We start from the raw sequence: 24,535 nt of genomic DNA on the forward strand, positions 1-24,535 counted from the left end.
GTTGGAGTTGCTGGCATTCACCTGAGGACAGGGATCATGGTGAGTCCCTGCGAGTGATGACTTGTCATGCTGGTTGTCTGTCCTGCAGGGAGAGGACCGGGGAACAAGCAGAGGCACGGGGGTGGGGTGGGGAGGTGGGGAGGGAGGAAAAATGAAAAACATACGCTCCAACGGCATGACTAAGCCTGCAGACACCCACTTTGGGGTGCGGGCCGAATGAGAGCCTGGAGGAGGGGGAGGGGCTAGGTCAGTCAATCACGGGGAAACATGTATGGGAGGGGCCAGGACTTAAAGAGAGCAGGCGAGCACTTTCACTTTGAGTCTAGCCTCTCTCTGTGAGTGTGCGCACACACGCCGTGCCTGGAGAGAAGGAGAGAGAAGAGCAGGCCTGTGTCTCGCTCTGCCAATTGACCAGTTTCGAAGGAGAGAGAGAGAGAAGTGACTCAGAACAATACTGGTTCCATAGGGAATGAGCGAGGGGCAGGGATCCTTCAGAATAAGCTTGGGGAAGTAAAGACTGGAGCCAGTCGGGCATCAGTGGGAAAATCCAAAGTGAGAGGGAAGGATATTACGTGAGAGGATAAAGACGTCAATATTTGGAAAGTACCAGGGGAACGGAAAATACTTTTTTTTTTTCATGAAGAAATACAGAAGATTGATAGGCCCATATCGACACCAAGTGACCACAAACAGGAAACTATCACAGGGTGACACTTAAAAACGGCTCTGCAGACTGATTGCGCTAAGCAGGAGAAATGGAGAAGCGTCCTTTCTCAGAAAGATAAAAGGATGTCACTGCCAGGTAAGAAACAAAACTTAAAAGACTCACTTAAAAGAGCCTTTTCAGCAGTTTAAATTAATGATTGTTTCATGACTTCTTATCTAATTAATCAGTGGGTGAAATGACGCAGGTTGTCATGTCTGCTTGCCATGTTGACTCTTGGTGTATTTTATGGCATTGGACTTTGAAAAATAAGTATAAGTATCTGTACCTTTTTGTCCAAAATGTTATTAGAGAGCAAATGCCATTCTGTCATTTGTAACGTGGAATGCCTCAAGCATGTGAAGTAAACCACAAACAGTTTCCATTCATGTCTAATTATTTCTCTCATTCTCTCTCTCTCTCTCTCTCTCTCTCTCTCTCTCTCTCTCTCTCTCTCTCTAATATTATTTTTTTTTCCAGTTTTGCTTTTACTATCATTTTTGACTGTCCAGTGTGGTGGATGTGACTTTGATTGGGAGGCGGTCAAAAACCTTCAAAAAACAATTGAAGCTAACCCTACAGGATTTGTAAGTATAACTTTCTTAGTTGTATTCTAAAGCATCCTTCCGCAAACTATACTTTTAATTTGAGTTTAATTTGAATTTGAGTAAGGGTAAAGACTAATAATGAAAGTGAGCGAGTTCAGAAGGACACATAAGGTCATTGTGGTTTCACTTCTCCACCATAACGGATGTTTTAGATCAGTTACCAGACAGTTCTCACTGTACTGTGTTAACCATATTTAATTGGTTATTCCTTAACACTCCCAACGGTTTTCTTCCCAGCGGCAAGCATTTCCTAAAGATTACAATGTGGAGCACCACTATAGAAGCAGCATGCTTTGCGATAGAGAGCCGGTGAGTCATAAATCTCTTTGCTCTTACTTTTAAGCTCCTGTAACTCAAACATGCCTTGTTGTTTATGGAGGTTTTAGGGTGTCTCGATTCGAGCCATAGTTGACTTCATGTTGTCCTGTGGCTTTATTATGTCTTCCAGTGTAGTGTGTTCCCTGCTGCTGTCTTCCTGCTCAACTCCTGGACAGGCCTGCTCCCCAACCTCTGGCATGAGCACGTCAATTACAAATTGATTTCCGAACTTAAGCAATCACTGGAGGCTATTATACAGAAAAATAAACACGCAGAGGTAAGAATGGTATTTACATCATATACCACATGTGCATATCTCTTTAGACCCAGCAGTGCTAAATGCTGACGACCCCATATCTATGGTTTAGCATGGCCTTACATGGTGTTTTAACAGTCACCAGTGATACCAGTGAATAACCTCTGTTCCAAAAAGGACATTGATACAATTTCATCTCTCTCTCTCTTTCTCTTTCTGTCTCTCCCTCTCTTGCTCTCTCTGTTTCTCTGTTTCTCTGATTCTGTTTTTCTCGGTTTCTCCTACATTCAGAGATTAGAAGAAGAGACCGAGATCTCATTGTTTCCGTCCGTCTGGTCCTCTCCAGAGCAGCTTCTGAACTTCACGTCAGAGCTGTTCTCCTGTTGGATCAAGGTGGGATGCCGTTCATCCATTAAGACGTGTGTGCCCCCTACCTTCGCCCCCGTTCTGGCGGAGAGGGTGGAGCATCCCCCGCTGAGAGCCAGACTATTGACAACCAGAGCTGTGAGCCTGGAAGAGGAAGCACCCTGGGAGAAGATGTTGGACATTACTCAACAACCTTCCAATAGCAGCCCTTTGGTATCACAGACTCTGGCTTTTGTCTGGAGCCCCTTGTTCTTTGGACTGCTCTGGGGATTGTTGCCATAGGAACGCTGACCCTTTTACCCCAATGTACATGAAATGCTAAATAATTGGCTGGTCTTGACGGTAGGAAGTGTGTGGTACCATGCAGTTAAGGGTCACTTACATCCAGAGACGTGAACAGGTTGCATCGGGAAGTTGTGTTGGATAGCTGAGTGTGCTACACAACAAGGCTCTATTCCAGTTATGTACAATTGTAATCAAGGCACGGCCTTCAGTTAGTGATGGTGTTAACATTAACTTGCCACTCTACATAAGCCATTTCCCTTTCTTGTGAAATGTTTACAAAGGAAGTCTAAAGTCTTAATAGTAATATTTTTGCGTTTGAATGTTTACTTTTGTACATATTGTAAATTGAAATATAAACATTCAGTGAAGCTGAATCATTGACGGAGGGAAAACTCTTTTTGTGTACATATCTAGCAACTTCAAAGGATGGTGTTGTTTTGTCTAGGAAATAACTCTTTCAAAAGAGATGGGAGGTTTGAGAGCGGCAGGACAGTAGTTAATCAAGCTGCAGAGTCACTGCAATAATTTTGTGTAGCAGTGTTTGCTAACGCTTGCACAACACTATTAATAGCTGAAAAAATATCCATTTGTGTAAAACAGTCTTGACTTAACAGGATGCAGATGGCATAGGAATGTACTTTGGACAGAACACTGTTGTAAACTCCAAGGGTACGCTCATTCCACGACATGACACTCAAATACCTGAAATGTTTCATCCATGAAGATTTGGGGCCCAGAATTTGGTTTTCATTGACCCTCCCTTATGTGTGCATCATAAACCTCACTGATTGCCAAGCCATTTATTAATATATACAAGCCCTGCATTTCCAATCACTTATACAATGAAACATTGTTGCTTGCAAAAATATTACAGTTAAATGTGTAGTAACATGGTAAATCCAGAATGTAGCTATATCTTTTTTATTATTATTTTATTAACAGTGATCAGTTCATCTGTGATGGAGGTTATTTTCTATTTTAATAAACTATTTGGAATGTATATATGACATGGAATGTAAGAAAACTTTGTCCAGCTCATGGATGAGTATTGAGAACGGTCCAGCTGCAATTAACACCCTCTGTAACGTCATTATTCGCCTATATGTTTTATTATTTTCTAGTATTTATTTGTGTCTTTTTGTGCCTTGTGTTTCTAAACTCTTATAACATGCAACAAATGTGTACACTGATGGATCCTATGTAACATTTCTTTATTAAAATACAATGGAAGATTTAAAAAAAAAGACGAGCCTATGTACCGTTATTACTTTACAGTGACGGTTTGAGACAGGATGCAACAGTAGGTGTTTCTCAGTTTCCCCAACAATTTCAGAAAAAAATATAGGTCTTATATTACTTTTCTAGGGGATCTTTCAAAGTTTCGGAAATTCCAGTCGATGACGTCTCCTCCCATCCCGACTCGTCTATCAATGTTTCTTTTGTTTCTTGCTGGACCACCATAAGTGCTATTGACCGTTTGGGGCTATTATAATATAGGTCACGTTTATACAATGACACAAGTAGGCTTGTGTCAAACATGCGTAATAAATATTCCAGACAACCGAGATGGATGGGACGAGCGCCAAAAGAACCATCTGAATTCCCGTAAATGGGGGGCAGGGACTGGGAGACGCGCGCAGGGCGTTCTTAGGTCCATGAGGGCGACGCGCCTCGGGACGGAGACACGGAGGAGGAGGGGCGTTATCTTTAAACCACGTGCTGCTGCTGCTGGTTCAACCGGAAGTAATCAAACCGGCCACACCAACATGTCTGCGCCCGGGGAAGACACGTTTGGTAATGAAGATGGGGAAATTGACGAAATGGATGAAGTTGAGTGCGAGGAAAGTGAGATGGGAGAAGAAGGAATGGAAGGAGAAGGAGAGAGTCAGGTATACGTGCCCGGTGTCCAGCCGCTGCAGCCGGGAGAGGAACTGGAGATGGACCGTTCGGCCTACCGCATGTACCACGAATGCCAGACAGGCAAGATAACACGAACAACATCAGAAGTGTATTCAGTATTGTAAACTTGTTATATATGTCAAATGAGCCTCATTAGACATGTCGTTAGCCACCTTCTGACTCGCGACAATAATCTTTCCATGAAGAGCTATTTTGGATCTGATTGCAAAGCGATAACTTTGGCCACCCTCCTATTTCTCATAGGTTCTCCCTGCTTGAGCTTTGACGTACTGAAAGATGGAGATGGGGAATCCAGAGACCAATACCCCCTGTCTATGCTGCTCTGTGCAGGGACCCAGGCGAGCACTGCCCTTAGCAATAGGTGGGTGAAGAGATACATGTCCTGTATTCAATGTCATGAAAAGTATATACCCCTTGGCAGTGGTATATACTCTGCCACCAAGTAAACAAGAAAACATCAACTACTCGGATTGATGTCTTAACATGTAATCTATTCTCGATAGACTGTCAGAGTTGCGAATGGATTTGTCAATAGTTAACAAGACCCTGGCCCCTTACTGAAACTAAAATGCATCTGTTTACAGTACTAGTTAGTACCTTTTTTGACAGCCCAAATACATTTGTAAGGGGAATTTTTGAAGCTATCGGCATACAGCAACTGAATGCCAATTTGCTACGTGATACACATTAAAATCATTGATTACGTTTATCTGATTATGCTGTTATATACTGGAACAATAACTCAACATTTAAGATGTGTTCATACTATTTGCAACACAATCAAGCGCTAACTTAAAAAGTTAGTTGTTTTGTACAAAGTGGTCAGTTAAGAGTTTGCCCGCCATGTTGTATTGTTCGACTGGTCAGCTGCATTTGTCTTAATTAATCATATAAATACTATTTCAAAAACTTATCAGGTTGGTTTTAATAAGCATAACTACTGTTATCCTCTCGCAGGCTCCTGATTATGCGCATGCATAACCTTCACGGTACAGAGAAGGAGGGTGAGAGTAGCGATGAAGAGAGTGAGGAGGAGGATGAAGAGGAGGATGAAGATAAGAAGCCACAGATGGAGTTGGGATTGATGTCTCACTACGGTGGCACCAACAGAGTCAGAGTAAGTTGCCTGTTTTACTTTTTTGTATGTTATATCATATGAATGATCCTTTTCTTGCCCTTAAATTCTTATGTTCAATCAGAACTATCTATTAAGGTGGAAATTGACTCATAGCTGATGTATACCATTTATTGGGGAGAAAACTAAAAATTGTTTTCAACTCTACATGTATCAAAGCTTGAGTAAATTATTCTGTAAAACGAATGGTTTGTTTAATGTACATAGAAATGTTGGGCAATCGAATAGGATGAATGGGGAATGGACAGGCCTAATCTAGTGTTTCAAACATCATTAGCTGGTGTTCAAACCACTAACTACGAACTATTTAGATCCTTGGATACTTGGGATAACCTTACATGGCCATTAAGCAGCAGTGTGAGCATTACTTTGCTGCCTCTTCAACTTAACTACTTGGTGTCTAGTTTTGTATGAAAGGAAGCATTTCAATTTTTAACAGATGAAGACTTGTACCCCTGCCCTGGCTTTCCTTTTTAACCTCTGTTATCTTGTCTCATTGTGCTTGAGGGAATTAGTTTTGCTGACATGAATTGACTTGGATAATGTTTTCAAATGGAGACTAAGATTATTTTCCTTCAGGTCACCCAATGTTCAGAGCGGCCTCTGGCTGCCGTGTGGTCGGATAAAGGCCAGGTGGAAATATTTGACCTAAAGGCCTCGTTGGAAGCTGTCCACAGCTCAACTGCCATGGCTGAATTTATTAAAAACCAGAAAGAAACCAAGCCCCTCTTTAGTTTCTCAGGCCATATGACTGAAGGCTTTGCACTGGATTGGTCCCCTAAAATACCTGGTACGTTTTTTTTCTTTTCCCATCATTAATCTTCAATTTGGTATCAAACATAAAAGCATTACAAATAGTGTATTAGTTATTCATGTAAACATGTAATGGACAGTATTCATTCTTACAAATTTCAAACCTTTTACAATTATCGTGCCTATTTAATGACTTTGCTCAGATCATCTATGTTGCATCATTTATGTACATAGCAGTACTTGAAAAGTTATACTTACAAATGATGCAAACATGTACCCACTTGATGAAGCATTACGATTTTGGTCTGATTACTTGTGGGAATGGATATTGCAACTTAACGTACTGAAGCTGATGGTTCTTGTTCACTCCATCCGTCCACCAGGCCGTTTAGCCAGTGGGGACTGTAAGAAGAACATCCATGTGTGGGAGCCACGGGAAGGAGGCGCCACCTGGACGGTGGACCAGCGGCCCTTCAGCTCCCACACCAAGTCTGTGGAGGACCTGCAGTGGTCCCCTACTGAAGCCACGGTATGTCGCTTGAAATAAGCCTTTCTTTCGTCTTTCTTTGTCGCTGGAGAAATCTCAATATTCAGGCAGTGTTGTGCACTTGTGTGAGGGTCATAAAATATTATTCCAGAAATGTATTTTATTTTAAATGTTTTTTTGTTATTTGATTTTTGTTTTGCGGCAGGTCTTTGCATCTTGTTCAGTCGATCGGTCTGTCAGAATCTGGGACACCCGTGCCCCTCCAAACTCCATGCTGTCCAACGACGAAGCTCATTCGTCGGACGTCAACGTCATCAGCTGGAACAGGAGCGAGCCCTTCCTTCTGTCAGGGGGCGACGATGGCCTTCTGAAAGTATGGGATCTACGACAGTTTCAGGCAAGTGCATCTCAATGATTTCGCTTCTAGTCCATGGTTATTTGATCCTGTATGTTCACACCACAGCAGAGTGACTAGATTGAAATGTGAAACACAGCATTTTCTAAGTCATGTGCCATTTCATCAACGCTACAAGAGAAAAAGATGTCAGTAATTCTAGGAGCGTGTCAGTGATAAACAGTGGATGTTTGTTTTAGTTGTTGCACTCAAATTAACAAATTAACTTAACTTTAGTTTCACTTTAATCACTGGCAGTTGATTGTACAATCTATACTCGGGTCACTTATCTATCAGCAATCATCTTTGTTCAAAAGGTTCCTGTGTTTCTAAACATTTCCCTGTTATCTCGTTGTCTGCAGTCTGGACGGCCGGTGGCTAACTTCAAGCAGCACAGCGCCCCCATCACCTCTGTGGAGTGGAACCCTGTAGACTCCAGCGTCTTTGCCGCCGCCGGGGCAGATGACGTGGTCAGCCAATGGGATCTCTCGGTGGAGTCAAGTGATGTGGGTGCGAGGGCAGAGGGCCTGAAGGACCTTCCTCCTCAGCTGCTCTTCCTGCACCAGGGTCAGTCAGAGGTCAAGGAGATCCACTGGCATCCACAGTTACCTGGAGTGATGATTTCGACCGCGCTGTCTGGGTTCAACGTGTTCAGGACAATATCAGTCTAACGACAAAACATTTCATTGGACTGTTTTAGACTAGAGGATAAGAGGTGGTTGAAGGAATGCATTTAATACACATTTTGAATGTGAACTTGTGACTTATAAGTAATATGCCCATGTATGTTCAAGCATATTGCTATTTGTACTATTGTATATAGGTTGACTCTATGGAGTGAATTTTTCTAGAAAAGCCTAAAGCTGGGTTGTATGTCCTATTGATCTGAGTCTGTACTTTTACAGATAAGGTGAACTGATATGAAATGCATTCAAAATTGCATGCGCAAAATAAAAAACAAATTGTAGCATAGTAAACTTCTCTATTGTGTATCTTAAACAAGCCGGTTGTATTTTAATGGGTTCTAAACAATGTTGTTCATCAAGGCCCAGGGTAAGAACACATTCTTCCTAGTGTTCTATTAAAGTTTAATTATCTGCGGAGGGAATACAATCCTGAGGCCAAGCTCAAAGGTCACAAAACCAATGATTCATAGTGATAATCCATGTACATGGTTTTATTCATTTTATTAAATCCAGCAGTGTGAACAAGGTCTTCACCAGAGAAACGGGTTCTAGTTAGTCATTGGCCCGACATAAACAAATGAGTTTTTTATTAAGATCTCCCATTAACAGCATTTGTAAACACTTTAATAGATGCATTACATTGGCATGTAAAAGTATGCAGGCCCATCACATTCTGGAACGACAAGCTACAAACACAGACAGGTCATAGCCGTTAGATCGTCCCACTGCATATCCCAAAGGTCAGGAAAGAGAAATATTAACCATTTGATATGTTGGCCAATGGTATTATACAATCATTTGAAACTGCCGATTAAGACTATTAAAATAAGCTACGTTTGGTCAGCAGATATTAACGTTGTATGTACTTCAGTTATTATTGATAAATGGAGAAGTATTTCCTTAACAATTTTGGTTTCAGAACATTTTGATTATAGATTATGCAACGTCAAGGTATATAACCGATTGTAAATGAAAACATGCAGGATGGAAAAAACAATATGTTTATAAGACATGAATACAGAATAATGTATCCTATTAAGGCACTTTTGTATAAAACTAAAACAACTTTAGACTACTTTTTTCAAAATAGCCTTTCAATGACACAGAATACATCACAGTTGGCAAATTTCCACTTTCTACCATAAAGCATTCAGGTTTCAACATTATCAAAGTGCTATAAGCCTTTTATTGATAACAACCAAAGCAATAGTATATGTTTGGGCAGATTGTAACAGTTTGAACGTCTTTAAAGGCACATATAACATGAGTCAGTTTTCCAGTTGTTAAACTTAAGTGATTCAACTGTCCAACCTGAATTCAGCCTTGGCCTATCTCGTCATAAAATATACATAGTCAGTTTGTGTTTGTATCCCCTTTTTGGGACACCGGAATAATGACATGATTATGTTTCATCTTGAATTGAAACAATTCATAATCCTCCAGTTGTCTCCTATAGACCAATTTCATCATCAAACTCATCTTCAAACGTATAGCCTCTTCCGCAATCCCCCACCTCCTCCTCATCAGAGTCAGTACCAAAATTGCTGGTTTCAACCCTTCTGCAATGTAAGGGGCTTGATTCATTGTTGTCTGAGCCGTGTGAAGAGGCAGGGCTGGGTGGCACGTCTGCCCTGCGTGTGGTCCACTCTGCCTCTCCTGCACTCCCCACGTTTGCTCCCTTCTCCCCTTTAGTTGGGGTCTGAGGGCCCAGCTCACCTTCTTCTTCTTGAAAGGTAAACCCTTGACCCTCTTCCTCCTCAGACGCATGGCGAATGATCTCCTCTCTCTTGTCGCTAAACCTCACCTTTGGTCGCAGCCCCTTCGTTTTACTCCAATTCCCATCTGCTTGAGAGCCAGCTCCGATATCTCTCGTCTGCTTCTCCTCCGATCCAACAAGCTCCTCTCCGTTGACCTCGTTCAGTGCGCACACCGACAGGTCCTCGCACACCCCTCGTCCCGACTTCAGCTCTGATAACGACGTATTGTTGCTGGGACTGAACACATCCTCCTCATTGGAGTCCAGACCCAGCCCGTCCATCACTCCCAGGACGTCCCCCATGATCGAGGGACCCAAGTCCAGGTCCAAGGTGAATGAAGACACCGACTCCGAGTGATCCCTGGAGAGATCGTTGTACTCTGAGGCTTCCATGCCATCTGTTGAATTCTCGCCCTGGTTGATATTTGGTATCTTGGAGTCCACAGCCGTCATGTTCCCTGAAACGCCAAGGTCGGAGCTGCTGCTGCTGCTGGTGGTGGTGGTGTTGTTGTTACCGGGTCCGTGTGTAGACAGGAAGGAGGTGTCACCAAAGGCATCGCCTCCTCTCCCGATGTGCATGGTGTGACGGAAGTCATCAAGCGGAGCCGAGATCATGGTACGTTCCAGGCGAGGAGCCCGGGAGGACTTGTGGAGTGGCATGGCTGTAGAGAGAGGAAGGGAGAGACACACCTGAGTGGCCAATACACAAAGAGATGTGTACTGTAAGCGTAACACCAAAAGCTCTCACACATTCAATACTCTGCTTTCAAGTTCTAAGATGAACATTTATAATAAACACACTAAGCGTTATGAACAACATATGCTAAGGAATCTAAATAAATACAAGAAATAATGCACACACGTACTGTATCTTTACAGATAAATCTGAAATAAAAGATAAATCCGATTTTTTTTTGTGTACCCAAATGAATCTGGTCATGAGCTGCGGCCAGTTATGTTTAACAGGTTGAGTTATATATATATCTTTCCGTTTAATTGGCATTGGCATTTGATGCTGATACTTATTCCCTTATCATTAGATTGAATCAAAGTTGCACATTGATTTTGAAATGCCCCAGTGGGGATAAGAAATATATACTCTCTACTCTACTCATCTGTGCAAAGGCTGTATGCGTCCATCTTCCAAGGGTTTGTTTTGATTGCATGAAGAACACATTTCTGTTGCAAAATTAAGTCACCTTAAAATATCATTTCAAAGTCCCTGAGATCAGATCCAGGGGTTTGGCCGGGGTTATAATGTCTGACATTAATATATTGCTTTCCGTGGGTCTTGTCATGGAAGAACAGTGTTGTGCAAGTGAGAAACCAATGAATTTCCTCGGATCTGCTGCCATGCAGTCCATGCTTGGACTTGTATGCGAAACACACGCAAGCATCACAAGTACATACCTCATACTTGAAGCAACCCTGAGGGCACAAGAGAAGGAAAACAAAAAGACAAGTATCTATTCTAAAGACCAAATTAACAGCAGTACTAATCCACTAATCCCCACTAGTGAAAATGCTATGTTTATAATGGTGAGATGGGAATGGGGGCGATTATTTTAATGGAGTATAAATGTTAACATCCTTATTAATCAACTCTGTGATTTATATTTCCTTTCATAGTGGTTGACAAAGCGCGTGTCAGTTTTCATTTCAGTGGTTTTAATTGCCAGGGTAATTATAATTGCAACATTTACTAACGGAAGTAATTCATTTTCACTAAGTTAAAAACCATAAAAGAGACTTTCAATAATATTTTAATAGTAGTGTGTGTATTTGTCTTTACTATGGTATTTTGTTGTAGACATTATAAAGGATGTTACCTACATAACAATTTGTTTATGAAGTATAAGCCACCCAAAAGTGTGTAGGTAGGTCAAAAAATCCATCCCCACCCCGCCCCACATTCCGAAATTCATTATAGGACTTAAAAAATATTAATTCCTTTATTAAAGCAGGCTTACATGAATATATATCAAAACTTCAATCAGAAAAAGAAAAACGAAAGCCACACATTGAGTAAGTGAAGGTTAACAAAGTCAAAGTTCTTTAGTAACTTTTGTTCACTACTATAGAAAGCGTACTCTACCTTCAGTATACTTTGGTATCAGACTTGCTCCCTTCGCGGAATCCAAAAGTTACATCTGGCGCTCTGCTGCTGCTTCCCTCACCACTTTTCCCTGGCTATTTTTCTTGCCGTCGTTCGCCTGTGTGATTTTTTTTCCTAAGGGATGGGCATTGGTTGAGGAAGTGACGCCAGCGATATTTAGGAATGACTTATCGATGGCAGCTATCGTGAGTGTGTCTACTGTGAGGTTCAGTAAATGGTGCGAAATATTTTATGATCATGGAGTTATGCCTCCCCAGGGTAAATAATACATTAGGATGTATATACATTTTTATTTAAAAACGACTGACACAATCTGTATTCTAATAGTCATAGTCCGGCTGTTAAATGTGTAAACGAGCAAGCCACGTTTGTTGCATCACAGAGTGGTACATGCAACGTGTCGACCCGGAATAACCATTCATAATAAAACTTAATGTTACACGCTGCAAATAACAGCATTGGGTATTTCGTCTGCTTTGGGGCTTTTAGCGTGAGCAGAATAGAACCGGGACTTCTCAATGTGTAGCTAGCTTGTAGGGATTGTACTGTTCACTCCTGCTGCCTCTTTGTTCAACTTCCTCCAAGATAAATAACTCCAAACGCCGAACCACTCTTCGGCCCTAGGGATTTGTACAATGGTTGAGGGAAGTGACTCATTGTTTAAGGGATATTGTCATTCAAACATAACATATTTCTGTGATGGTGCCTCCAAAACTCAGCATGAGGATATTTGATCATTGAGAGTGTTTCATAAAAGATTGTACGTTGAGGATGTATGCATACACGTTTACACATCATAATAGTGTCCAAGACTAGTAGGCTCCATCTCCAATAGTAAGCCCGATATTGAACACCTTAAAATAAGCAAAATGAAGCATTAATTTCAAAAGATGCTTAACATGAAATAGACTATGAATAAATGTAGCCTCAATTCTGAAAATGAAAAAGGTATAGGATATGCTCAACATAAAGTATAATATAGATTCCAGGCTGAATAAGGGAATTGATACTGGGTTATAATTCCATCTTTACAAAGATGGGTATAAATGAGTTCAACTGGGAAATAAAAACACTGGATCATTGCAAATTGATATCTTGGTAATTAGCCTACTGGGGCATAATATGCCCATATCAACATAACCGTCAGTTTTCGGGAAACTACAGAAAAATCTATTGAATAGGTATATAAATAACATTCATTATTCATAATGAAATGTGGTTGTGGCTCTATTTAGCATGACATTTATGGTGCAACAGTATTACACCACACACACACACACACACACACACACACACACACACACACACACACACACACACACACACACACACAAGACTGGCGGCCAATCAGGCATTATGTATGAATGATTATTAGCTCTTATTAGGAGACCATCAGCCATTATACTCTATTTAAACATCCACAACCTACAACGGCTGCTAGAAGGCCGTTTTATTTACCTTACTTTGGACTCACTTTTACTTTATTTAGTTCAGATAGGCCTACATTCCTACGCTATTGAAATGTTACATTCGAGCATATTTTATTATATTATGTTGTTGGTTAGATGCATATTTAACCTGAATTAATTAATTTGAATATTTAGTTGTGTTGATTCTATTCTATTAGAATAGAAAACATATCCTTTGATATTTTTGGCTTGAGCTGATCAGCTATTACAAATAATTTCGTATGGGATCAACATAGTCATCCGTTTCTGTATCTGTATTACAAACTGTCACAAATATGGTCATTGTGTGTCTACATCCGTCTCCCAAAGCGTCCACTGTGGGCAGTGTTGCCAGATTGGGCCAGATTGGTTGGGAAATATGGCCCAATCTGGCAACACTGGCCGAGGCACACGAGTAACGAACAGAAACGTCACTGCATTAAGTTTTTTCCTCAACCACCATTTTGTGTGTCCCAGGCAGTTGATCGGACGAAGTGGTACTCCTGAAATGGATAATAATCCCATTGCGTTGTAGATATTTATATTTTAACCGAGCGTACATTGATTACCATCTATCAGGATATGCGTACCTGTATTTGACACATAGTTCGGTTCTCTCTCTGTCGACTGCGGGAGAGCTGTCTGGTCGCCTTCATCTTGTTTACCTTTCGGTCCTACGGTGGCTAAACTATAGAGCTAACGCTAGCATCGCTTCCTGCTAGCCACTTAGCCAGGGTTGGCGAAATGGCGGCCAAGGCGACGCAAGCAACTCCCGCGACTAACTGGTGTGTAACATGTATAAATTGTAGCTAAATACAATGGCACTAATGTCAGTCAATTAATGAAAATCAAAGGGCATATTTTTTTTCAACACATTTTTTAAAAGTGGCCTGTCGCCTCTAATGCGACGCAAATGACCAGCTAATGGCTAGCTAACGGCTATTTGTTTCAGCTAAACGCTAAGCAGCCATCATGGCGAAATATGGACTATGGCTATTTTTGTTATCAGGAAACCAAAAACCTAACGTAAACCCTAAGGAATATATATATTGTAATGGATCTGGGTAATGGTGTTTATGTCAGGTTATTCCGTTAAACATGCCAGACTGATGTACATGTGACGTTATGTTGTGTTGGGCAGGTCGTACGGAGCTTCCCCGGATGGCCAGGCTCATGAGAACCCAGAGTGGGAGAAGGCAAGACAGGCTCTTGCCTCCATCACCAAGAGCCAGGGCTCCAACAAAGCTCCACCAGCTAACCGAACGCCAGCGGAGGTAAAGTGTGATGAGTTAATGACCTGACGTGTTGATTTTGTGTATGCTCATCATGCAGGACATCTTTAAATCATTGGACAATGGTATTTGAATGTTTCCGGTTAATTGATATGGTGTTAGGTTCTCTCGTTATACGTTTATATACAGGTATTTTCTTTCAGAGCTATTGTCTCTATTGTAAGTTATGACTTTCACAAATTGGTAACGGTTGCATTTTGTGTGCATTCCAGGCCAGTCAGTTTCAGCCATCAGCGCCAGACTCGTCAACCATACAACAGCAGCAGCAGCAGTACTTTCCATGGTACCAGCAAAATCAGCAACAGCAGTATCCAGCAGGATACACATATCCCTATAACTATTACTACCCAATGAGTCCAGTAAGTATAGACCTTTCTGGGGATTATTTTGTTCTTGAAATATCTTCTCAAGATTCAAATATTGTTTTTCCTAAAGAAACAAAAGTATTTTTTGTTTTGATGTTTTGGCCAGTGTTTTGCCCTATGTTCACTAACAGGGTGTGTTTTTGAATTCCCAGTATGGCTCTACCTACACACCAAACCAGTACAGTGCTCCTCCAGGTCCAGGTTACCCAGCACCCTCTGCTCCTAATGGACAGGTACACAATGGGTTTATATTATGTGTTGACCCGGCTCCGTGTGTGGCTCGCGTTTTCCCGGTGAACACAAGTCAAGGGTCTATTTAAGCTTAAGCGGCCATTTTAATAACAAAATTCAACAAGCCCTGGGCTCTGCCAAGGGAAAGAAAAAACAAAAAAGGGTTTAGGATCCTCTGCCACAAAGAAACCTCTGGTAAAGTTCCGTACACTAGTCCCCTCAGGTGGTACACAATAGCAACGGAAAATCCCTCAATGTGTCCAAGGAGTTAATCCTAACCAATGTAGGGCTGGCCAGACAGCCGATAGATCGCCCCACTCGTCTGCCCCTGCTCCCACACGGCCACCTTTGGCGCTTGTCCGGAGCCGGCTTGCCACAATTTCAAGTATCCTTCTAAGAAATCAAATGACTTATAGTGAATAATATGAAACTTCCTGTTTTTCTCAACAGCCTCCACCTGTGCCTGGACTTGATGATCAGTCATCCAACTACCCCCCTCAGGCCCAGCCCCCAGCCCCTTCAATCCCACAGCCTCCTCCTAGTCCTACCAACTTGGAAAAACCACCTCTACCTCCATCCATACCGCCCCTTCCCAACTCCCAGTACCCTCCTGCCCCAGCACAAAGCGCCTACAACGGCCCCAACTCAATGCCTTACCAATCAGTTGACCCCAACCATATGCGTGCGTACAATCACAACCAGGGAAGATCCAACTATGGCCAGGGCTTCCATGCCCAGAACCCCTACCAAGCTACTCAGAATAACTCTCAGAATCAGCAGCAACATCAGCATCAACAACAACAGCAGCAGCAGCAGCCGCAGCCACATCAGCAACATCAGCAGCATCAACAACAACAACAACAGGGCCAGTATGGACAAGGCCTTGGAAGAGGAGGAGATGTCAACAAAAATAAAAACAATCAGAAACCGGTTGGACAACAACTCTGGCACCGCATGAAGCGTGAGTTACACATATGTTACACTGGTTGGGTTGTATGTGACTGTTTGTGGTGTATGTTCCACATGGTCTGTTTCCTCAGAACATAGAACGCTTAGAGGGTGGACATTTCATAGTTTCCAACTTCATTCACCCGTGTTTTGTGTGCCCTATAGAGTCTCCGGCAGCGGGTGCTGTGAAATTCAATATTCCCAAGAGGCCTTATGTCATGACCGGTCCAAACCTCCCCCCGGTTGAGCAGCCGTCTGGGTTAAACCTTTCCCCCGGCTCCCCGGCTGGTGCCAACACTGCTTCTGGAGCAGCTCCGATGAGGTAAGACCCCGGCTGTTTCCTGCACCTCAGAACCACCAGCGGTTCTGAGGTGCGACTCAGGGACCTGTGCGTGTAAACGGTGGTGTCGTGCTCTGCGCTGTTGGGGCGTTCTGGCAGAGAGGTGGATCCTGCAAAGCTCTGGTGGCATGAAGTCCAAATTAAATGGCAGCAGACAGGGGCATAGCAATAACATTTTAGAAGAATACCGTATTTTCCGCACTATAAGGCGCACTTAAAAGCCGGTAATTTTCTCAAAAAACAACAGTGCGCCTTATAATCCGGAGCGCCTTATATATGGATCAATTGGTTAATTGGTTGATCCATACTGGTTGTAAACGGCGCTCTGTCAAAATGTTTCAGTATGAAAAACCAATAAAAACAATTTAATAATAATAATAAAATGTTTCACTACGACTACGATAAAGCCACACCGCTTGCAGCATTACGGCTATCGTAGTCAGTGCACACAGCATTTTACTGCGCTTACTCACGGAAGGTCACACTATACGATCACAGAGCCAGGAAATCGGGCGGAAGACTGGCCACACTACAAGATTCGAGGGTGCGATGCTCTACTTTGTATCATTCACGTTTGCAAGATATTTTAAAAATCTAAGGTTTGGAACTGCGTAATTGTGTTATACTTTTTTGTCATAAAGGTTCCAGTTTTATATCTGCTAAATGCAGCAACTCGTCCTCACAGTTGCGTTGCGCGTGACGAGCTATACAATTAGCACAGCTCCATCTAGTGGATGCATAACGCATCCCCAGTCAAACGTTTGACTGCAGTATCTTCTATGCTATGCGCTTTATAATCCGGTGCGCCCTATTTATGAAAAAAGTTCTAAAATAGGTCATTCATTGAAGGTGCGCCTTATAATCCGGTGCGCGTTATAGTGCGGGAAATACGGTAAGCATTTTGAATTTAATCTTAAAAAATGTGCGTTTTGTTTGAGACTGGATGCACGGCCGGTTGCAGTGTTGCCAGCAGTGGTGCAGCAGAACAACTGGATGAATTGCTGTTCTATTACTCTTGATTGATCGTTGTGTCCTGACTGAGCTTTACTCTTAGGCCCCAGGACTGGCCTCAGGCTATGAAGGAATATGTGCAGCGCTGTTTCACAGCCTGTGAGACTGAAGACGACAAGGATCGCACTGAGAAGGTGCTCAAAGAAGTGCTGCAGGACCGGTTGAAGGATGGCTCAGCGTATACCATTGACTGGAACCGTGAGGCCTTGCCTGAGTAAGTGAATGTAAATAAATAGTGGCCACTCAAAGTGACTCTGCAATACAAAAGGCTAGTTTCAATGTGTTTTTATAGTATACATTTGATCTTCCCCTCAGACTGAAAGCCAAGCAGTCTCGCTGGGAAGCCGTACCATCACAGAGGACTTTGGACAGCGCTATAAGCCGCGGTGGAAGCACTCCGACGGTTGCTCGGGGTCGAGGAGGAGGAGGAGGTGGTGGAGGAGGAGGAGGACACAGGCTTGGGCACTACCGCAACGTTTTCTCCCAGCGGAGCCCATCATCAAGCTCCTCCCGCTCTTCGTCTCGCTCACCGTCACCGTCCCACAGCCGCCACCGGGACCGCAGCCAGAGACACAGACGCAGGTAAAGCCTGTTTAGGCTCCCTGCTCATGTGGTTCACCCTTCAGCTAGCGTAGCCTATTACAGCTGCTGCTGCTGATGTCGTTGTTGTTGAAGAGCGGACGAGTCTGGCGCTGCTGGTTGAAACTGACCGGGCTGACTGCAGAAATGAAATGCAGCCATTTAAATGTTGTGAGCCGTGTGTTTGTATATAGCACCGCACTGTCACTAATTTATGAATGGCATATGATAAATAAAAATAAGAAGTAAGGAAATGCGTTTTCCTAATATGCTGTCTTTATTTCCATAGTGATTCCGGCTCCCAGTCTGACAGCAGTATTTCAAGTGACCTCCGACCTCAGCTGTCTCGGCGGCAAAAAGGAGGCCGGGGTCGTGGCGGTGACAGAGAGCGAGGCCGTGGAGGCGGAGAGAGAGGACGTGGGAGAGGAAAGGCCAATAGAGGAAGGAGGTAACTTATGTCAAGATCACCCTTGCTCAAGCATGTCAAGTGTCAGTATAGCAAACGCTAACCTCTCCTGGGCCTTGGCAGAAACGCTGATGACGGCAACGCTGGTGTCGGTGGAAAGAAGAGGAAAGGGGGCAACGCCGGCCTGGACTTTCATGACCCTATGAGGGAGGCCAAGAAGCAGAGCAGAGCACAACGCTTTCACAAGCAGTTGCGCTCAGAGCCCCTGGTTCTCTCCATCAACTCCCTGGACCTGCCCAACGGCACCCAGGAGGGCCTCAGTTGGGAGGACTGTCCTATTGTAGGAACCTGCCAGGACATCACTAAGATCTACTTGAGACTCACCTGTGCCCCAGACCCCGCCACTGTGCGCCCTGTGCATGTGAGTGATTAGGCTTCATTATTATTTTTTTAGCAATATCAATGTTTCCATAATCTTGATCTGCTCATAAGAAAAATCTATCTTTTCTTAATTTTGAGAAACCATAGAGTAAACGTTATTTTTTGTGCGTGTCTTTTCTTTCTGGATCTTTCCTCACCAGGTACTGAGAAAATCCATCCAGGCGGTGAAGCTTCACTGGAAGACGCACCATGATTACACCTATGCATGTGAACAGATGAAGTCCATACGACAGGACCTCACGGTTAGTGTTGGCTTGGCCCCTCTAATTAACATTCTTGCACTTCAGTGGCAGTTTCTCTTGAGCGATAATGCACAGTACTCAAGTCCAACATCTCACTGGGGTTTTGGTTGAACCCTGCAGGTCCAAGGAGTCCGTACAGAGTTCACTGTGGAGGTGTACGAGTGTCACGCTCGCATTGCTCTGGAAAAGGTTTGTCAGATAATATTTGATGTATGGGTGGTTGGTACGATGAGCGACGGGGATTGACTGGGATGTCTTACAGGGCGACCATGAGGAGTTCAACCAGTGCCAGACGCAGCTTAAAGCCCTCTACAAGGACAATCCTTCGGAAAACCTTGGGGAGTTTACAGCCTACCGATTGCTTTATTACATTTTCACCAAAAACTCTGGGGGTGAGTCCACATTTGGTAATCTGTGTATTATCTGAACGTATTGAACATTGTACAATTATTGTATTGGGACAGTTCTTGGGTACACGATCCACCTGTGTTAGTCATTTTTGTGTCTGTCTGGTTGATGTTGTAGATCTGACCACTGAGCTGGTATACCTGACCCCGGCCCTGCGGGAGGATAGCTGTGTATCTCATGCTCTCTCCCTCCGGGCTGCCTGGGCCCTGGGCAACTATAACCGCTTCTTTAAGCTCTACCTGTGTGCCCCACGCATGGCTTCTTACCTCATTGATAAGTTTCTTGACAGAGAGAGAAAGATTGCATTACGGGCCATGCTCAAAACGTGAGTTAATTTCCTGATGTAGGTTGATGGCTGACTCATGACTTGTTTTGCTGTTTTAAATGCTAACTGTCCCTCTCTGTTTCTCTCTCTTTCCACAGCTTTAGACCCGACCTGCCGGTCCAGAATGTGCAATCCGCTCTGGGGTTCACTTGTTTAGACACCTGTTTGGCTTATCTTGCAGGGTTAGGGGTCACCTACTACCCTTCTGACCCCAGCAAAATAGACTGCAAAGCCAGCTCAGCAGCTGTGGCAGCTTCTTGAGAGAGGGAAGGGGTTAAGCGAGGTTAGGGGAAGAGCTCTAAAATGAGATGCATAGGGATGGACAGGGAACCATATGTCCGTATGTACTGCACTCTGAACACCTCAGCTAGTGGATGACACGTAGCGGCTGAAGCCAGGCAGAGCAGCTGCATGTTCGTAGAGAAGGGGTCCTGCTCGCAGACTAAAACCTTACCACTGAGACAAGCTGAGCCACTGACACTTCAAACACAGGACATACATTTAACAGCCACCAACATTTACATAAACAGCCTATTACTTAACAATTCAAACTAGATCCAAGTTCCAGACACCAGTTTAGTGATCAAGCCCAAAAATGCCTAGCAGAGTCAGTGAAGCCCCCCCCCTCCCAGGCCCTCACCCCATTAGCACCCTCGGATGTAAAGCTAACAGTGTTCTGTTGTGTGTTTCCTTCCTCAAGTCAACAGCTCCCAAGTCCTGAAGACTCAAGTGGTTTCTTCTCAAAAAGCAAAATGTCTTCTTCCAAGTCCCCCATCAAGCTTTCAGCCCTTGGGGCAACGCCCGGGGGATTGAAGACAACGTGTTGTGTTTTAAAGACTGTAAGCCAAAGTAACGTGGAGATCCCAGCAACGCTGAAGAAGAGGAGCTGGTTTGTATGTCCTGTCCCCTCACCCCTGCCCTTCAATTATCCTGAAGTATCTGCGATTGGCTGTCAATGCGATTGGCTGTCAATCCTATCAACCAACCACACCCGCCTGAATGAAATGGACTAATGAAATGGAGTAGTTCTAGGTCCTGTTCCTGATTTAATAAGTAGAATTCAACATGGTCTTACCTGGCTAACCACAGTCCTGAAGCTCCCATAGGATTGGCCACCATTAGTTCATCCATGCCCCTGTGAATGGCACGCTGCCATGATATATCCCAAGATTGCCAATGACTTTAATAATCTGTATGGCCACTGCCAGCCAGGGCTACCTCCCCTTCCCGGTAACGAGGAAATCCAACTCATTACCCCAGTATGCCATCACCTGCAGGCGGAGGAAATCCATCTGTGCCACCATGGTGAGGTGGAGCCGTGCGGTCAGCACTAGAGAATCCGGAGTAAGCCTGTCACCTTTGCCTTGGACAGTACACAAAGTAAATGGCAATGTCACTGCCCATCGTATCAACAGTGGCTTGGCCGCAGACGAGCCTCTACCTCAAAGTACGGCGCTGACGTAGCTCTGACCAATTCAACATCAGCCGTGGCAACGCTCCCAGGATGGACGTGATGGTTTGTATACTACACCTTGATCCGGTTAAAGCAGGCAGTTTGCATGAGTGGCTGGTAAGAGATGGCAAGTGGCAGTTTTGGGAATGGCAACAGGGAGGTAACAGTTAAAGACAGATGGTTGGTTCCCTAGCCTAGTGTTCTAGATGTTTAGTTAAATGCATTCAACAAATTATTTTTTTAAACATCTTCCATAAGTGGTAAAGGTTTAGAGAAGATGACATATGCTGCTATATAATATGACCTACTTGATAGGGTAAAAATAACTCAAAGACAAAAATCAACTTGCAATAAAGAGGGTTCTGTGGAGGGAGTGGTAGCAAGTAGAGGGAAAAATCATGAAAAGAATAACCTTCCAGCTAGGAGCCATAAATTGTCAACGCCGGGACATGTCCATTCCTTAAATCACAAAGGGATTTGTTCCGGCATGAATACTAAGTATTTCTATCCTCAATATATTGCCTGTTCCTGTATTGGTTGGCAGTAATCTTATTTAAAATAACGCAGAAGGCATGCACAATGTTCTCCCAACGGCAGGGATGGGCAGACCAGAGCCAGGCAGCAAGTCTCCCCACAACACAGATAAAAAAAAAAAACACTTACACTGCTCATCTGAGAAATGATTTTGAGTGTGCGGTCATTTGAGCAAGTAAATGGCTGTTGTAGGCATCCAGTGGAGTATAAACTTGCAGTTTATTTTTGTGAATATGTATATTTCAGTTTTGTTTTAGTTGGTCTAGCTATGTTCACACTGAGGTGTGACCTTTCTGTTGGCTCAATTATTTTTCAACAATTTATGTAAATATGTACAGCTGAATTCAGGATATTGATTCCCTTTTATAGGTGGCATTGCTTTGTTAATGAAATTGACTAGCATTATCGTCAATGCAATTAGGATACATTGGAGGCTCTCGTTGGACATTGTTTTTACTATTAAATCCATAAAACATATTGACATATCTATTACTAATGGTAGTACTTCTACAACGTCTATTACTTCTCGTAGTAGTGGTTGACCAAGGGGGCAGTTTTCTAAACCAAATCTTTGTCAGATAATGGTTTCGGTCTATATTATGGCTTGTTTATCACTGTATAGAATTTGAGATTTGGTTGATTTTGTTTTTAGTTTATTTTTTGTTGTGTGAGTTATGACAAATATTTGGTTTGTTAAACATCCTCGGGTTCCCAAAATGGTTAATATTTTTGAAATATGAACTGTTTTGGTGATTTTGTAGTGGGGATATTGCTAAGCTAAACAGCTAACAGCTAATCTGTCTGAGGTTAAACTTAGTTCATAAGAAATGGATATTTAATACCAAATCATAACATTTACGATCAAAAGGAATGTTTGTTTTCCTACATATTTGTTGAATATGCTTGTTTAGATTTTCCCCACCCTCTTGTTGCTATTCACTGTCTTGTCTAACATGCTGCAAGCCTTCTTACTTGTCTGTTTTTAGTACTGCATTGCAGGAGCTAACGGAGTCATGTGTGTGGGGGCAACACCGACCTCGGCCTCCTGAAGCAAGCAACCGGAGAGAGAGAATTGTGAGCAATCCAACTCTTGGTTTGATCGACTCAAGTTCGAGCCAAACGGCCTGTTCAAATACACATGGGAGGCCCACATGCTGAAATGTCTCTGATGCACAACATGGTTGCGTTTGTGAATTTCAAAGAAACGTCCATTAACCCGCATCAGTTTACTTGCTCACATTTCTTTTGTTTTTGAACAACAATTACAACATTCTTGTAGTGCTCTGTTTGTCCAGATGCATTTATGATTTGTGAAAAGACCGTAAATGTCTATATTACATTCAATTTTTTTTTTGCAGTTAAGATTGTAGCTCATTTCAGTTTCGGTTTTGTATTTAGATATATAGGAATTAGCTTAACTTTCACTATAGAACAGAGTAGAACCGCAAAATCGATCTGGACATACAGAAAACAATGTTTATTGCCCAACTAGAAAACCTAAGATGTATGTTGGTTTACAGCCGTTTGTTTGCGCCTTTTCACTGGCTTGATGTAAGCCTAAGACTCCAGGTTCAACACTGTATGTCTCTTACACAGGTGTGTTAAACTGATGCTCCAAAATCCATCAGTGACCCGCCTCTTAATTCAATTTGTGTGTCCTCCCGTTATCAATTCATGTTTTTGGTTGGTTGTGATTCCCTTGTTTTCCCCCTCCTTCGTACGTGCACAATTCATCTCTCTCCATCAGCTTCTGACTATTTAAAACTTTGTCTTTTGCACCTTGTCCACTCTACTCAAATTTTACTTGCATGCCCCCCCCCCTCTCATTCTCTCCTTTCATCAATTTGCTAACCAAGTGTTCTCTCTCTCTAACCACACACTCCAGTTTTTTTGTGTTGAGTATGTTAGTGCCATTCTTTGAGTGCAACTTGCCACTCAGTAGTAAGTATTGTATTGTGTCTGCAATCCGTTAATGCTGTGGCTAACTAATATCCAAGCTCAAGGATTATTGCAATGTCCCCCTACCCCCTCCTTTACGTCAATTTCAATCCTCCACAGATATATATTATACTGCCGTTTTGTATATGTGTACATATTCTTGATTTTTGAGAAGTCTAATAAAATCAATCAAATATGTATGGCGTCATGAATGTGGGAACCTACGGGCTGAACTCTTGGGTGGCGGCCAAAGGTCAATGTGTGGCTTCCGGTGTAGCAAGCTGATATATATACACCACTTATTGCTCCCGCCATTGTTAATACTCCGAATATCCACTCTAGTACTCTTTTGTCCGGGTGACATTTATAATCTGCACCCACATCTCTATACTTATGCAGATACATTTTCGAAAGGCTAAATCGTTCAGGTCGTTATTTTTGCCGTGTGCCATGATGCAGCTGGGTCCTGCTCACACGTGATTAACGTTCAGTCAATATATTTTCCACCCATATGCAGATATTAGTTCATGGAGAATAGTCACAATCTTCAGCAAAGTAGAAAAGATGACTATTTCCAATTGTTTTATTGTAAAATCACTATTAAATATTGACAAGTCAGCAATTATTCTTTTAAGTAATTCATTGACATGTTTATAGTATCAAGGAAGGAAAGAAAGATTTAAAAGCAAATGTCGGAGGTTAAAGAAAAGCAGACAACTTCCAGGTATACTACAACTACAATTCTAAGGGATGAAAATCAATTCATAACTAATAAATGGGAAGTCTGAGCA

At 42.9% G+C, this 24,535-nt stretch overlaps 3 protein-coding genes and 1 long non-coding RNA gene across 4 annotated transcripts; 3 read left to right on the forward strand and 1 right to left on the reverse strand.

Moving 5' to 3' along the window:
• The first annotated feature begins 332 nt into the window (after positions 1-332).
• On the forward strand, positions 333-3,769 carry LOC307074156. Its single transcript, XR_013811765.1, has 5 exons — positions 333-802; positions 1,184-1,290; positions 1,549-1,620; positions 1,760-1,906; positions 2,177-3,769. It is a non-coding gene; the product is annotated as an uncharacterized lncRNA (long non-coding RNA).
• Positions 3,770-4,301: 532 nt separating this feature from the next.
• grwd1 (glutamate-rich WD repeat containing 1) lies at positions 4,302-8,109 on the forward strand. Its single transcript, XM_079757952.1, has 7 exons — positions 4,302-4,516; positions 4,700-4,817; positions 5,414-5,573; positions 6,171-6,381; positions 6,728-6,873; positions 7,037-7,228; positions 7,588-8,109. Exons 1-7 carry the CDS (start codon positions 4,303-4,305, stop codon positions 7,894-7,896), a joined length of 1,350 nt encoding a protein of 449 aa, XP_079614078.1. The 5' UTR covers position 4,302; the 3' UTR covers positions 7,897-8,109.
• Positions 8,110-8,483: 374 nt separating this feature from the next.
• Positions 8,484-11,895, reverse strand: cdc42ep5 (CDC42 effector protein (Rho GTPase binding) 5). Its single transcript, XM_079753779.1, has 2 exons — positions 11,763-11,895; positions 8,484-10,329 (listed from the first exon to the last, which is right to left on the reverse strand). Exon 2 carries the CDS (start codon positions 10,325-10,327, stop codon positions 9,362-9,364), a length of 966 nt encoding a protein of 321 aa, XP_079609905.1. The 5' UTR covers positions 10,328-10,329; positions 11,763-11,895; the 3' UTR covers positions 8,484-9,361.
• A 1,803-nt stretch (positions 11,896-13,698) lies between these two features.
• On the forward strand, positions 13,699-23,919 carry leng8 (leukocyte receptor cluster (LRC) member 8). The gene is made up of 15 exons (XM_079737990.1): positions 13,699-14,016; positions 14,373-14,505; positions 14,736-14,882; positions 15,041-15,121; positions 15,570-16,080; positions 16,233-16,389; positions 17,462-17,632; positions 17,734-18,000; positions 18,287-18,445; positions 18,527-18,824; positions 18,985-19,086; positions 19,207-19,275; positions 19,349-19,478; positions 19,612-19,819; positions 19,918-23,919. The coding sequence occupies exons 1-15, from the start codon at positions 13,976-13,978 to the stop codon at positions 20,078-20,080; spliced, it is 2,637 nt and encodes an 878-aa protein (XP_079594116.1). The 5' UTR covers positions 13,699-13,975; the 3' UTR covers positions 20,081-23,919.
• Positions 23,920-24,535: the final 616 nt, after the last annotated feature.

The sequence above is a fragment of the Pollachius pollachius genome, assembly GCF_949987615.1.
Source record: "Pollachius pollachius genome assembly, chromosome: 1".
Taxonomy (NCBI): domain Eukaryota; kingdom Metazoa; phylum Chordata; class Actinopteri; order Gadiformes; family Gadidae; genus Pollachius; species Pollachius pollachius.

Coding starts and splice junctions, on each gene's coding strand:
- grwd1 (XM_079757952.1), top strand. CDS start 4,303: ATGTCTGCGCCCGGGGAAGACACGTTTGGTAATGAAGATGGGGAAATT. Junction 5,574..6,170: donor GTGGCACCAACAGAGTCAGA/GTAAGTTGCCTG, acceptor ATTTTCCTTCAG/GTCACCCAATGTTCAGAGCG. Junction 6,382..6,727: donor TTGGTCCCCTAAAATACCTG/GTACGTTTTTTT, acceptor TCCGTCCACCAG/GCCGTTTAGCCAGTGGGGAC.
- cdc42ep5 (XM_079753779.1), bottom strand. CDS start 10,327: ATGCCACTCCACAAGTCCTCCCGGGCTCCTCGCCTGGAACGTACCATG.
- leng8 (XM_079737990.1), top strand. CDS start 13,976: ATGGCGGCCAAGGCGACGCAAGCAACTCCCGCGACTAACTG. Junction 18,001..18,286: donor AGCCAGAGACACAGACGCAG/GTAAAGCCTGTT, acceptor TTATTTCCATAG/TGATTCCGGCTCCCAGTCTG. Junction 19,479..19,611: donor TTTCACCAAAAACTCTGGGG/GTGAGTCCACAT, acceptor TTGATGTTGTAG/ATCTGACCACTGAGCTGGTA.